The following is a 15,104-nucleotide window of genomic DNA, read 5'->3' on the forward strand; positions in this document are numbered from 1 at the left end:
CTGCAGCGCCATTGGACTGTGGATGATATGCGGATGAAAACTGGAGCGAGACGTGAAGTGCCTTGCATAAGGATCTCCAAAATTTGGAAATAAACTGTGAGCCTCTATCTGACACAATCTCTGCAGGGAATCCATGGAGACGAAAAATGTGTTGAATAAACAAATCTGAGAGTTCTGGAGCAGTAGGCAGCTTGCGAAGGGGAATGAAATGGGCCATCTTGCTGAACCTATCTACTACTGCCCAGATAACTGTATGACCCAGGGAAACAGGGAGATCAACAATAAAGTCCATGGCCAGATGAGTCAAGGGTCGAGAAGGAATGGGCAAGGGAAGAAGAAGACCTTTAGGTGGAGAATGACCAGACTTTGAAGCTGCACAGATAGCACAAGAAGAGACGAAGTCTTTAACATCTTTCCGAAGGGAAGGCCACCAAACAAGGCGGGAAAGCAGATCCGTGTTCTTCCGAACTCCTGGCTGTCCAGCCTGCTTGGAGCTATGAGAATGCATGAGGATGGACTGACGAAGTTCAGACGGAACAAATGCTACCCCTAGGGGAGTATCAGGCGGAGCAGAGGACTGTGCAGATAGTAATTGGGAAGCCACAGAAGGAGTTAGAGCCGCCACGATCTTGGTAGAAGGTACAATAGGTTCACCGATCTCGGAACTGGTCTCATCAGGAAGAAAACTCCTAGACAAAACATCAGCCTTCTTATTTCTAGAACCAGGACGAAAGGTCAGGACAAAGTTGAACATGGAAAAGAAGAGCGCCCACCGAGCTTGTCTTCAATTTAAACGTTTCAAAGTCTGAATATATTCCAAGTTCTTATGATCAGTGAAAATGGTAACTGGAACAGAAGAACCCTCCAACAAATGTCTCCATTCTTCTAAGGCCAATATCCCCACATCATAATTCTTTTCAGAGGGAGAGAATTTCTTGGAAAAATAGGCACAGAGGTGAAGTTTACCATCATTAGAAGAACTCTGTGACAAAACTGCTCCAGCCCCCACATCAGAAGCATCCACTTCAATAAAGAATGGCAGAAGAGGATCAGGATGTCTTAAAATAGGAGCTGAGGAAAAAGAGTCTTTCAGATCTTGAAAGGCTTCCAGTGCCTGTGGAGGTCAAAAATTCGGTCTTCCACCCTTATGAATAAGGGAAAGGATAGGTGCGATCTTGGAAGAAAAACCTTTGATGAATTGCCGATAATAGTTGGCAAAGCCGATGAAACATTGAATGGACTTCGTACTGGTTGGAAGAGGCCAATCTTGAATGGTGGAAGTCTTGGCTGGATCCATCTCGAAGCCTCTCTGGGAAATTATATAACCCAAAAAAGGAATCTTGGAGGTCTCAAAAGAACATTTCTCCAATTTGGCAAAAGAGTGTTCTTCCTTAAACGGGAGAGGACCTCACGTACTCGAAGACGGTGTTCATCCAAGGTTTTGGAAAAGATTAGGATATCATCCAGGTTGACAACAACACAAAGTCCAAGAAGATCTCTTTTACGAACTCCTGGAAAACTGCAGGTGCGTTACAAAGCCCAAATGGCATGACAAGGTATTCGTAATGTCCATCACGAGTATTAAAAGCAGTTTTCCACTCATCGCCCTCACGAATGCGGATCAAATTATAGGCTCCGCGAAGATCAGGCTTTGTGAAGAAACTAGCTCCCTTGAGTTGATCGAATAATTCCGAGATGAGAGGAAGAGGGTAGCGGTTTTTGGAGGTGATCTTATTTAACCCCCAGTAATCTATACAGGGGCGAAGACTACCGTCTTTCTTCTGGACGAAGAAGAACCCCGCACCCGCAGGAGATGAAGAAGGACGAATGAAACCTCTTTGGAGATTCTCCTGGATGTATTCCTTCATGGCCTTAGTCTCAGAAGGAGAGAGAGGGTAAGTCCATCTCCGTGAAGGCATGGTACCAGGAAGCAGATCTACAGGGCAGTCATACGGCCAATGGGGTGGAAGAGTCTCAGCAGATTTTTTACAGAACACATCAGCAAAATCTCGATAAACAGATGGCAAAGAAGGAAGATCCATAGTAACTGAGGATAATTTCAGGATGGGTTTACCAGGAAAGCAGTTCTGTTGGCAAAAGGAACTCCAGTGAGTAATCTGAGAGGTTGACCAGTCTATGACTGGATTGTGAAGTCGTAGCCATGGTAGTCCCAGAACCACTGGTGTGGAGGGGTACTCAATGATGAGGAAAGAAATCTCTTCAGAATGTAGGGTGCCAACTTTGAAAGGAAGCTTGAAAGACGATTTAAAGATGAAAGCTGAGGATAATGGTCTGTCATCAATGGCCAAGACTTGAAGAGGTTCGGGTAAAGGTTGCAAGGGAAAGGCGTGTTGTTCAGCAAATATCCGATCCAAGAAGTTTCCTGCTGCCCCGGAGTCAAGGAAGGCTTGAGAACAAATGGTCTTGGTGGAGAGCTGAATCTGAACAGGCAGAAGAAATCGATGAGAGGAATTGTGGGGAAGAGCATTAATCCCGCCCAGGTAAGTTTCCCCAAACTTACCTAGGCGCTGGCGTTTCCTGTCTTCACTGGACATTCATGGGCAAAGTAAGATTTACCACCACAGTAAAGACAAAGTCCTGCTGCCCATCTCCTCAATTTCTCTTGCTGAGACAGTCGAGAATGTCCTATCTGCATTGGTTCTTCAGCAGAAATGGAAGAAGAGGCAGAAGGGGTTGTTGGTGCTGTAGGAGGAGGTGTGCTAGGAAGCAGTGGCCTTTGGAAACGGGGAGCCAAAAGAGGTTGGAATCTTTTAACACGGTGTCTATCCGCCTGGTGCTCTCTTTGCCGGGTATCCACCTTGACGGCCAAAGTGATAAGATCTTCCCAGCATATCGGCAGCTCACAGGAGACCAAATCATCCTTCAGACGCATAGAGAGCCTGTTGTAGAAGGCGGCATGGTAGCTCTCATTGTTCCATCTCATCTCAGCAACCAAGGTGCGGAACTCAATAGCATATTCAGGCACAGTACGAGTCCCTTGACGAATCTGGAATAACCGTGCAGAAGCGGAGGCAGTCTGGCCGGGAGCGTCAAATACGGTGCGCAGATCTTGTATGAAGGCTTTAGAGTCGTCAATCAAGGGATCCGTAAGAACTCCTTACATCAAGTCAGTATTAAATATTTTAGTAAGTTATATTTGTAAAGCAAATAAGTTCATGTATGTTCTAAAGCCGGCATACATGGGCCAATAAGGATCCTATTGTTGGCCACATAGCAATGAATGGATCATCTCGATTTGGCGCACCACGTTGGTTGACAAATCATGTAAAGTTCTACTTGTTTGACAACCTTTGTAGTTGAGTAGATTTTATAAAAAATGCCCAATTTAAGAGACATTTTTGCAACTAATTGTTATTACACAATAATATACATAAATATGTATCTCAACAAAAAGAAATAAGTAAATTCATCTCTACTTTTTTGTGTCCCTGTTAATATTCTAAACATTTTCCCATAGAAAACATGAATACGATTAGAGAAGAAGAAAACCATCCTGATGTCAAAAAAGAAAATGAGGAAAAAGGACATAATGGTAAATAATTTAATTCTTACATCTCCTAAATATTTGAAGTGTAGAAACAGTTGCCTATATACATTTGTTCTTAAAAGTGAATAATGAGGAAATGTATCTTGGATTTAACTGTATAATAGGAATTGACAAGTAAATAAGTCTCTGAATTTGAAAGATTAATGCAGACCTTGGTGACAGTTTTGTCAATAAAATGAACTACTACATATAAATATACATATTTTAAATTACATTTTATCTGCAGTCCATGACTGCATTACAGGTTCTGTTATCCAGAAAGCTTCAAATTACAGGATCGCCATCTCCCATAGGCTCCATTTTATCTAAATAATTACAATTTAAAAAAATGATTTCCTATAATAATAAACAGTACCATGTACTTTATCCCAGCTAAGTTATAATGAATCCTTACTGGAACCAAAATAATGTTGTTTAAATACTTTTTTAGGAGACTTAAGGTATGCAGATCTAAATTCTGGAATAAGATCCAATGGGATACCAGGAAAAGTCTCGGTCGGCCCAAGAGTCAGTGGGGCCTTCTGTTCACCCAATTATTTGCCTGTATTTCTGTATGTCTATACAACAGCAATTGCCCCATTTCTATATACAGTATGAATAAAGAGAGGAAATTGAGGGAGAGACTAACAATAATATTTGAGGAGAAGTGATTTAAAGAATAAAAAAAGTAAATGAAAAAGAAGGAAAAATAGTTTGGCCTGTGCCCAAAAGTTTTCTGTTGGGCCCCAGGCATCCCAATCTGACACTTTTTAGGTGTATAAAATAGATAAATCTAATCTCATTAAAGCTCTATCCTGGTACGCACAGTTTGGGTTGAAATACATACACAGTCTTGAATTGTACGGTGTATTTTTCAACAATCACATTGCTTTCATTAGCAAACATCAGGAATCAAGTCAGTATTAAATGTTTTAGTAAGTTATATTTGTAAAGCAAATAAGTTCATGTATGTTCTAAAGCCAGCATACATGGGCCAATAAGGATCCTATTGTTAGCCACATGGCAATGAATGGATCATCTCGATTTGGCCCACCACGTTGGTTGACAAATCATGTAAAGTTCTACTTGTTTGACAACCTTTGTAGTTGAGTAGATTTTATAAAAAGTGCCCAATTTAAGAGACATTTTTGCAACTAATTGTTATTACACAATAATATACATAAATATGTATCTCAACAAAAAGAAATAAGTAAATTCATATCCACCTTTTTGTGTCCCTGTTAATATTCTAAACATTTTCCCATAGAAAACATGAATACGATTGGAGAAGAAGAAAACCATCCTGATGTCAAAAAAGAAAATGAGGAAAAAGGACATAATGGTAAATAATTTAATTCTTACATCTCCTAAATATTTGAAGTGTAGAAACAGTTGCCTATATACATTTGTTCTTAAAAGTGAATAATGAGGAAATGTATCTTGAATTTAACTGTATAATAGGAATTGACAAGTAATTAAGTCTCTGAATTTGAAAGACTAAATGCAGACCTTGGTGACAGTTTTGTCAATAAAATGAATTACTACATATAAATATACATATTTTAAATTACATTTTATCTGCAGTCCATGACTGCATTACAGGTTCTGTTATCCAGAAAGCTTCAAATTACAGGATGGCCATCTCCCATAGGCTCCATTTTATCTAAATAATTACAATTTAAAAAAATGATTTCCTATAATAATAAACAGTACCATGTACTTTATCCCAGCTAAGTTATAATGAATCCTTACTGGAACCAAAATAATGTTGTTTAAATACTTTTTTAGGAGACTTAAGGTATGCAGATCTAAATTCTGGAATAAGATCCAATTGGATACCAGGAAAAATCTCGGTCGGCCCAAGTGTCAGTGGGCCCTTCTGTTCACCCAATTATTTGCCTGTATTGCTGTATGTCTATACAACAGCAATTGCCCCATTTCTATATACAGTATGAATAAAGAGAGGAAATTGAGGGAGAGACTAACAATAATATTTGAGGAGAAGTGATTTAAAGAATAAAGAAAGTAAATGAAAAAGAAGGAAAAATAGTTTGGCCTGTGCCCAAAAGTTTTCTGTTGGGCCCCAGGCATCCCAATCTGACACTTTTTAGGTGTATAAAATAGATAAATCTAATCTGATTAAAGCTCTATCCTGGTGCGCACAGTTTGGGTTGAAATACATACACAGCCTTGAATTGTACGGTGTATTTTTCAACAATCACATTGCTTTCATTAGCAAACATCAGGAATCAAGTCAGTATTAAATGTTTTAGTAAGTTATATTTGTAAAGCAAATAAGTTCATGTATGTTCTAAAGCCGGCATACATGGGCCAATAAGGATCCTATTGTTGGCCACATAGCAATGAATGGATCATCTCGATTTGGCCCACCACGTTGGTTGACAAATCATGTAAAGTTCTACTTGTTTGACAACCTTTGTATTTGAGTAGATTTTATAAAAAGTGCCCAATTTAAGAGACATTTTTGCAACTAATTGTTATTACACAATAATATACATAAATATGTATCTCAACAAAAAGAAATAAGTAAATTCATCTCTACCTTTTTGTGTCCCTGTTAATATTCTAAACATTTTCCCATAGAAAACATGAATACGATTGGAGAAGAAGAAAACCATCCTGATGTCAAAAAAGAAAATGAGGAAAAAGGACATAATAGTAAATAATTTATTTACATCTCCTAAATATTTGAAGTGTAGAAACAGTTGCCTATATACATTTGTTCTTAAAAGTGAATAATGAGGAAATGTATCTTGAATTTAACTGTATAATAGGAATTGACAAGTAATTAAGTCTCTGAATTTGAAAGACTAAATGCAGACCTTGGTGACAGTTTTGTCAATAAAATGAATTACTACATATAAATATACATATTTTAAATTACATTTTATCTGCAGTCCATGACTGCATTACAGGTTCTGTTATCCAGAAAGCTTCAAATTACAGGATGGCCATCTCCCATAGGCTCCATTTTATCTAAATAATTACAATTTAAAAAAATGATTTCCTATAATAATAAACAGTACCATGTACTTTATCCCAGCTAAGTTATAATGAATCCTTACTGGAACCAAAATAATGTTGTTTAAATACTTTTTTAGGAGACTTAACGTATGCAGATCTAAATTCTGGAATAAGGTCCAATTGGATACCAGGAAAGGTCCCGGTTGGCCCAAGTGTCAGTGGGCCCTTCTGTTCACCCAATTATTTGCCTGTATGTCTATACAACAGCAATTGCCCCATTTCTATATACAGTATGAATAAAGAGAGGAAATTGAGGGAGAGACTAACAATAATATTTGAGGAGAAGTGATTTAAAGAATAAAGAAAGTAAATGAAAAAGAAGGAAAAATAGTTTGGCCTGTGCCCAAAAGTTTTCTGTTGGGCCCCAGGCATCCCAATCTGACACTGTTTAGGTGTATAAAATAGATAAATCTAATCTCATTAAAACTCTATCCTGGTACGCACAGTTTGGGTTGAAATACATACACAGCCTTGAATTGTACAGTGTACTTTTCAACAATCACATTGCTTTCATTAGCAAACATCAGGAATCAAGTGTAAGGGGCCCGAAGGCTCAGCCAGGAGTAGCGGACCAAGGAGGAAGCACCAGTCCAATAGTTTGAGGTACAGGCAAGGGTATAGAACGAGAGTGGTCGAAGTCCAGGCAATTAGGTCGGTTCAGGCAGCAAAGGTTCAGAATACGAAGTCAGGCAAAGGTCAATACACAGGATCAAGAATGATAAACACAGGAAGCGCACCCAGCAACTCACGAGGAAGAACCTATAGTAGGGCACAGTCTGCAGTGCTTCAGCATCTTTTATAGGCCTCCTTTGGCGCCAAAACAGACGCAGTGGTGTCATGACGCTGGAGTCTTCACGCGGGCGTCTTCACGCAGGCGTTTTGACGCTGGCGTCTATTCTGACGCTGGCGCTTAGGCGACCAATCCGATGCTGGCGGATCTTCTGACGCGTGATGTCACAGAACTGCAACCAGAAGGAAGCACATGGAGAACGCCGCCATCTTGGACTCCGCCATCTTGGGACGCCAGGTAAGAACTCCTTACAGTACCCCCCTCCTTACGGGGGGCCTCAGGACCACCACGACTTGGCTTGGAAGGAAACTGTTTGTGGAATTTCCTAAGAAGTGCTGGAGCATGAACATCGGAATATCTCACCCAGGAGCATTCCTCAGGGCTGAAGCCTTTCCACTCGATCAGGTATTGTAATATGCCTTTGGAGATACGAGAATCCAATACTCTTTTAACTTCAAACTCCTGGAAGCCATCCACAATAATAGGAGTGTTAGAAGAAGAAGAAGACGAAGAAGCCTCAGAGGAAGATACTGGTTTAAGAAGGGATACATGAAAGACACTGGGAATCCGCATCTCTGGAGGTAATTGAAGACGAACAGCAACAGGGTTGATAACTTCGACAACAGGAAAGGGACCAATGAATTTGGGACCAAGCTTAGGGGTAGGAATCTTGAGGCGGATATTCCTAGTGGACAACCAAACTCTGTCTCCAACTGTTTTTGAGATAGAGAGCTCTTCTCCAGATTGGCCTTGGTAGCATGCCAAATAGCGGACATATGAGCGACTTGATCATTGGCCGCTGGAACGTTGGTAAGGAGAAGATCTTGAGGAAAGGCCATAGGATGCTGTCCAAAGACACAGAAAAAAGGAGATTTTCCGGAAGAGGCATGCAAGGCATTATTGTGTGCAAATTCTGCCCACGGAAGAAGCTCTGCCCAGTCGTCCTGGCATAACGATACATGACAGCGCATGGTTGGTTGACACGTTCTGCAGCGCCATTGGACTGTGGATGATATGCGGATGAAAACTGGAGCGAGACGTGAAGTGCCTTGCATAAGGATCTCCAAAATTTGGAAATAAACTGTGAGCCTCTATCTGACACAATCTCTGCAGGGAATCCATGGAGACGAAAAATGTGTTGAATAAACAAATCTGAGAGTTCTGGAGCAGTAGGCAGCTTGCGAAGGGGAATGAAATGGGCCATCTTGCTGAACCTATCTACTACTGCCCAGATAACTGTATGACCCAGGGAAACAGGGAGATCAACAATAAAGTCCATGGCCAGATGAGTCAAGGGTCGAGAAGGAATGGGCAAGGGAAGAAGAAGACCTTTAGGTGGAGAATGACCAGACTTTGAAGCTGCACAGATAGCACAAGAAGAGACGAAGTCTTTAACATCTTTCCGAAGGGAAGGCCACCAAACAAGGCGGGAAAGCAGATCCGTGTTCTTCCGAACTCCTGGCTGTCCAGCCTGCTTGGAGCTATGAGAATGCATGAGGATGGACTGACGAAGTTCAGACGGAACAAATGCTACCCCTAGGGGAGTATCAGGCGGAGCAGAGGACTGTGCAGATAGTAATTGGGAAGCCACAGAAGGAGTTAGAGCCGCCACGATCTTGGTAGAAGGTACAATAGGTTCACCGATCTCGGAACTGGTCTCATCAGGAAGAAACTCCTAGACAAAACATCAGCCTTCTTATTTCTAGAACCAGGACGAAAGGTCAGGACAAAGTTGAACATGGAAAAGAAGAGCGCCCACCGAGCTTGTCTTCAATTTAAACGTTTCAAAGTCTGAATATATTCCAAGTTCTTATGATCAGTGAAAATGGTAACTGGAACAGAAGAACCCTCCAACAAATGTCTCCATTCTTCTAAGGCCAATATCCCCACATCATAATTCTTTTCAGAGGGAGAGAATTTCTTGGAAAAATAGGCACAGAGGTGAAGTTTACCATCATTAGAAGACCTCTGTGACAAAACTGCTCCAGCCCCCACATCAGAAGCATCCACTTCAATAAAGAATGGCAGAAGAGGATCAGGATGTCTTAAAATAGGAGCTGAGGAAAAAGAGTCTTTCAGATCTTGAAAGGCTTCCAGTGCCTGTGGAGGTCAAAAATTCGGTCTTCCACCCTTATGAATAAGGGAAAGGATAGGTGCGATCTTGGAAGAAAAACCTTTGATGAATTGCCGATAATAGTTGGCAAAGCCGATGAAACATTGAATGGACTTCGTACTGGTTGGAAGAGGCCAATCTTGAATGGTGGAAGTCTTGGCTGGATCCATCTCGAAGCCTCTCTGGGAAATTATATAACCCAAAAAAGGAATCTTGGAGGTCTCAAAAGAACATTTCTCCAATTTGGCAAAAGAGTGTTCTTCCTTAAACGGGAGAGGACCTCACGTACTCGAAGACGGTGTTCATCCAAGGTTTTGGAAAAGATTAGGATATCATCCAGGTTGACAACAACACAAAGTCCAAGAAGATCTCTTTTACGAACTCCTGGAAAACTGCAGGTGCGTTACAAAGCCCAAATGGCATGACAAGGTATTCGTAATGTCCATCACGAGTATTAAAAGCAGTTTTCCACTCATCGCCCTCACGAATGCGGATCAAATTATAGGCTCCGCGAAGATCAGGCTTTGTGAAGAAACTAGCTCCCTTGAGTTGATCGAATAATTCCGAGATGAGAGGAAGAGGGTAGCGGTTTTTGGAGGTGATCTTATTTAACCCCCAGTTATCTATACAGGGGCGAAGACTACCGTCTTTCTTCTGGACGAAGAAGAACCCCGCACCCGCAGGAGATGAAGAAGGACGAATGAAACCTCTTTGGAGATTCTCCTGGATGTATTCCTTCATGGCCTTAGTCTCAGAAGGAGAGAGAGGGTAAGTCCGTCCCCGTGAAGGCATGGTACCAGGAAGCAGATCTACAGGGCAGTCATACGGCTGATGTGGTGGAAGAGTCTCAGCAGATTTTTTTACAGAACACATCAGCAAAATCTCGATAAACAGATGGCAAAGAAGGAAGATCCATGGTAACTGAGGATAATTTCAGGATGGGTTTACCAGGAAAGCAGTTCTGTTGGCAAAAGGAACTCCAGTGAGTAATCTGAGAGGTTGACCAGTCTATGACTGGATTGTGAAGTCCTAGCCATGGTAGTCCCAGAACCACTGGTGTGGAGGGGTACTCAATGATGAGGAAAAAAATCTCTTCAGAATGTAGGGTGCCAACTTTGAAAGGAAGCTTGAAAGACGATTTAAAGATGAAAGCTGAGGATAATGGTCTGTCATCAATGGCCAAGACTTGAAGTGGTTCGGGTAAAGGTTGCAAGGGAAAGGCGTGTTGTTCAGCAAATATCTGATCCAAGAAGTTTCCTGCTGCCCCGGAGTCAAGGAAGGCTTGAGAACAAATGGTCTTGGTGGAGAGCTGAATCTGAACAGGCAGAAGAAATCGATGAGAGGAATTATGGGGAAGAGCATTAATCCCGCCCAGGTAAGTTTCCCCAAACTTACCTAGGCGCTGGCGTTTCCTGGCTTCACTGGACATTCATGGGCAAAGTGAGATTTACCACCACAGTAAAGACAAAGTCCTGCTGCCCGTCTCCTCAATTTCTCTTGCTCAGACAGTCGAGAACGTTCTATCTGCATTGGTTCTTCAGCAGAAATGGAAGAAGAGGCAGAAGGGGTTGTTGGTGCTGTAGGAGGAGGTGTGCTAGGAAGCAGTGGCCTTTGGAAACGGGGAGCCAAAAGAGGTTGGAATCTTTTAACACGGTGTCTATCCGCCTGGTGCTCTCTTTGCCGGGTATCCACCTTGACGGCCAAAGTGATAAGATCTTCCCAGCGTATCGGCAGCTCACAGGAGACCAAATCATCCTTCAGACGCATAGAGAGCCTGTTGTAGAAGGCGGCATGGTAGCTCTCATTGTTCCATCTCATCTCAGCAACCAAGGTGCGGAACTCAATAGCATATTCAGGCACAGTACGAGTCCCTTGACGAATCTGGAATAACCGTGCAGAAGCGGAGGCAGTCTGGCCGGGAGCGTCAAATACGGTGCGCAGATCTTGTATGAAGGCTTTAGAGTCGTCAATCAAGGGATCCGTAAGAACTCCTTACATCAAGTCAGTATTAAATATTTTAGTAAGTTATATTTGTAAAGCAAATAAGTTCATGTATGTTCTAAAGCCGGCATACATGGGCCAATAAGGATCCTATTGTTGGCCACATAGCAATGAATGGATCATCTCGATTTGGCGCACCACGTTGGTTGACAAATCATGTAAAGTTCTACTTGTTTGACAACCTTTGTAGTTGAGTAGATTTTATAAAAAGTGCCCAATTTAAGAGACATTTTTGCAACTAATTGTTATTACACAATAATATACATAAATATGTGTCTCAACAAAAATAAATAAGTAAATTCATCTCTACCTTTTTGTGTCCCTGTTAATATTCTAAACATTTTCCCATAGAAAACATGAATACGATTGGAGAAGAACAAAACCATCCTGATGTCAAAAAAGAAAATGAGGAAAAAGGACATAATAGTAAATAATTTACATCTTACATCTCCTAAATATTTGAAGTGTAGATACAGTTGCCTATATACATTTGATCTCAAAAGTGAATAATGAGGAAATGTATCTTGAATTTAACTGTATAATAGGAATTGACAAGTAATTAAGTCTCTGAATTTGAAAGATTAATGCAGACCTTGGTGACAAAGTTTTGTCAATAAAATGAACTACTACATATAAATATACATATTTTAAATTACATTTTATCTGCAGTCCATGACTGCATTACAGGTTCTGTTATCCAGAAAGCTTCAAATTACAGGATGGCCATCTCCCATAGGCTCCAATTTATCTAAATAATTACAATTTAAAAAAATGATTTCCTATAATAATAAACAGTACCATGTACTTTATCCCAGCTAAGTTATAATGAATCCTTACTGGAACCAAAATAATGTTGTTTAAATAAATTTTTAGGAGAGTTAAGGTATGCAGATCCAAATTCTGGAATAAGGTCCAATGGGATACCAGGAAAAGTCTCGGTCGGCCCAAGTGTCAGTGGGGCCTTCTGTTCACCCAATTATTTGCCTGTATTGCTGTATGTCTATACAACAGCAATTGCCCCATTTCTATATACAGTATGAATAAAGAGAGGAAATTGAGGGAGAGACTAACAATAATATTTGAGGAGTAGTGATTTAAAGAATAAAGAAAGTAAATGAAAAAGAAGGAAAAATAGTTTGGCCTGTGCCCAAAAGTTTTCTGTTGGGCCCCAGGCATCCCAATCTGACACTTTTTTAGGTGTATAAAATAGATAAATCTAATCTCATTAAAGCTCTATCCTGGTGCGCACAGTTTGGGTTGAAATACATACACAGCCTTGAATTGTACGGTGTATTTTTCAACAATCACATTGCTTTCATTAGCAAACATCAGGAATCAAGTCAGTATTAAATGTTTTAGTAAGTTATATTTTTAAAGCAAATAAGTTCATGTATGATCTAAAGCCGGCATACATGGGCCAATAAGGATCCTATTGTTGGCCACATAGCAATGAATGGATCATCTCGATTTGGCCCACCACGTTGGTTGACAAATCATGTAAAGTTCTACTTGTTTGACAACCTTTGTATTTGAGTAGATTTTATAAAAAGTGCCCAATTTAAGAGACATTTTTGCAACTGTTATTACACAATAATATACATAAATATGTATCTCAACAAAAAGAAATAAGTAAATTCATCTCTACCTTTTTGTGTCCCTGTTAATATTCTAAACATTTTCCCATAGAAAACATGAATACGATTGGAGAAGAAGAAAACCATCCTGATGTCAAAAAAGAAAATGAGGAAAAAGGACATAATAGTAAATCATTTACATTTTACATCTCCTAAATATTTGAAGTGTAGATACAGTTGCCTATATACATTTGATCTTAAAAGTGAACAATGAGGAAATGTATCTTGGATTTAACTGTATAATAGGAATTGACAAGTAATTAAGTCTCTGAATTTGAAAGACTAATGCAGACCTTGGTGACAAAGTTTTGTCAATAAAATGAACTACTACATATAAATATACATATTTTAAATTACATTTTATCTGCAGTCCATGACTGCATTACAGGTTCTGTTATCCAGAAAGCTTCAAATTACAGGATGGCCATCTCCCATAGGCTCCATTTTATCTAAATAATTACAATTTATAAAAATGATTTCCTATAATAATAAACAGTACCATGTACTTTATCCCAGCTAAGTTATAATGAATCCTTACTGGAACCAAAATAATGTCGTTTAAATACTTTTTTAGGAGACTTAAGGTATGCAGATCTAAATTCTGGAATAAGATCCAATTGGATACCAGGAAAAGTCTCGGTCGGCCCAAGTGTCAGTGGGCCCTTCCGTTCACCCAATTATTTGCCTGTATTTCTGTATGTCTATACAACAGCAATTGCCCCATTTCTATATACAGTATGAATAAAGAGAGGAAATTGAGGGAGAGACTAACAATAATATTTGAGGAGTAGTGATTTAAAGAATAAAGAAAGTAAATGAAAAAGAAGGAAAAATAGTTTGGCCTGTGCCCAAAAGTTTTCTGTTGGGCCCCAGGCATCCCAATCTGACACTTTTTTAGGTGTATAAAATAGATAAATCTAATCTCATTAAAGCTCTATCCTGGTGCGCACAGTTTGGGTTGAAATACATACACAGCCTTGAATTGTACGGTGTATTTTTCAACAATCACATTGCTTTCATTAGCAAACATCAGGAATCAAGTCAGTATTAAATGTTTTAGTAAGTTATATTTTTAAAGCAAATAAGTTCATGTATGATCTAAAGCCGGCATACATGGGCCAATAAGGATCCTATTGTTGGCCACATAGCAATGAATGGATCATCTCGATTTGGCCCACCACGTTGGTTGACAAATCATGTAAAGTTCTACTTGTTTGACAACCTTTGTATTTGAGTAGATTTTATAAAAAGTGCCCAATTTAAGAGACATTTTTGCAACTGTTATTACACAATGATATACATAAATATGTATCTCAACAAAAAGAAATAAGTAAATTCATCTCTACCTTTTTGTGTCCCTGTTAATATTCTAAACATTTTCCCATAGAAAACATGAATACGATTGGAGAAGAAGAAAACCATCCTGATGTCAAAAAAGAAAATGAGGAAAAAGGACATAATGGTAAATAAGTTAAATCTTACATCTCCTAAATATTTGAAGTGTAGAAACAGTTGCCTATATACATTTGTTCTTAAAAGTGAATAATGAGGAAATGTATCTTGGATTTAACTGTATAATAGGAATTGACAAGTAATTAAGTCTCTGAATTTGAAAGACTAATGCAGACCTTGGTGACAAAGTTTTGTCAATAAAATGAACTACTACAAATAAATATACACATTTTAAATTACATTTTATCTGCAGTCCATGGCTGCATTACAGGTTCTGTTATCCAGAAAGCTTCAAATTACAGGATGGCCATCTCCCATAGGCTCCATTTTATCTAAATAATTACAATTTAAAAAAATGATTTCCTATAATAATAAACAGTACCATGTACTTTATCCCAGCTAAGTTATAATGAATCCTTACTGGAACCAAAATAATGTTGTTTAAATACTTTTTACAGGAATCAAGTCAGTATTAAATGTTTTAGTAAGTTATATTTGTAAAGCAAATAAGTTCATGTATGA

The 15,104-nt window shown here is 39.4% G+C and overlaps 1 protein-coding gene across 1 annotated transcript in view; it reads left to right on the forward strand.

The window, feature by feature from the left end:
- LOC108702445 (interferon-induced very large GTPase 1-like) overlaps positions 1 to 15,104 on the forward strand; it is a 53,590-nt gene that overhangs the window by 21,993 nt on the left and 16,493 nt on the right. Inside the window, 6 exon segments of the mRNA XM_041578610.1 lie at positions 3,479 to 3,553; positions 4,815 to 4,889; positions 6,152 to 6,226; positions 11,848 to 11,922; positions 13,183 to 13,257; positions 14,518 to 14,592. Of these exon segments, the coding sequence (XP_041434544.1) occupies positions 3,479 to 3,553; positions 4,815 to 4,889; positions 6,152 to 6,226; positions 11,848 to 11,922; positions 13,183 to 13,257; positions 14,518 to 14,592 (450 nt within the window).

Source organism: Xenopus laevis, chromosome 9_10S, assembly GCF_017654675.1.
Source record: "Xenopus laevis strain J_2021 chromosome 9_10S, Xenopus_laevis_v10.1, whole genome shotgun sequence".
NCBI classification, from domain to species: domain Eukaryota; kingdom Metazoa; phylum Chordata; class Amphibia; order Anura; family Pipidae; genus Xenopus; species Xenopus laevis.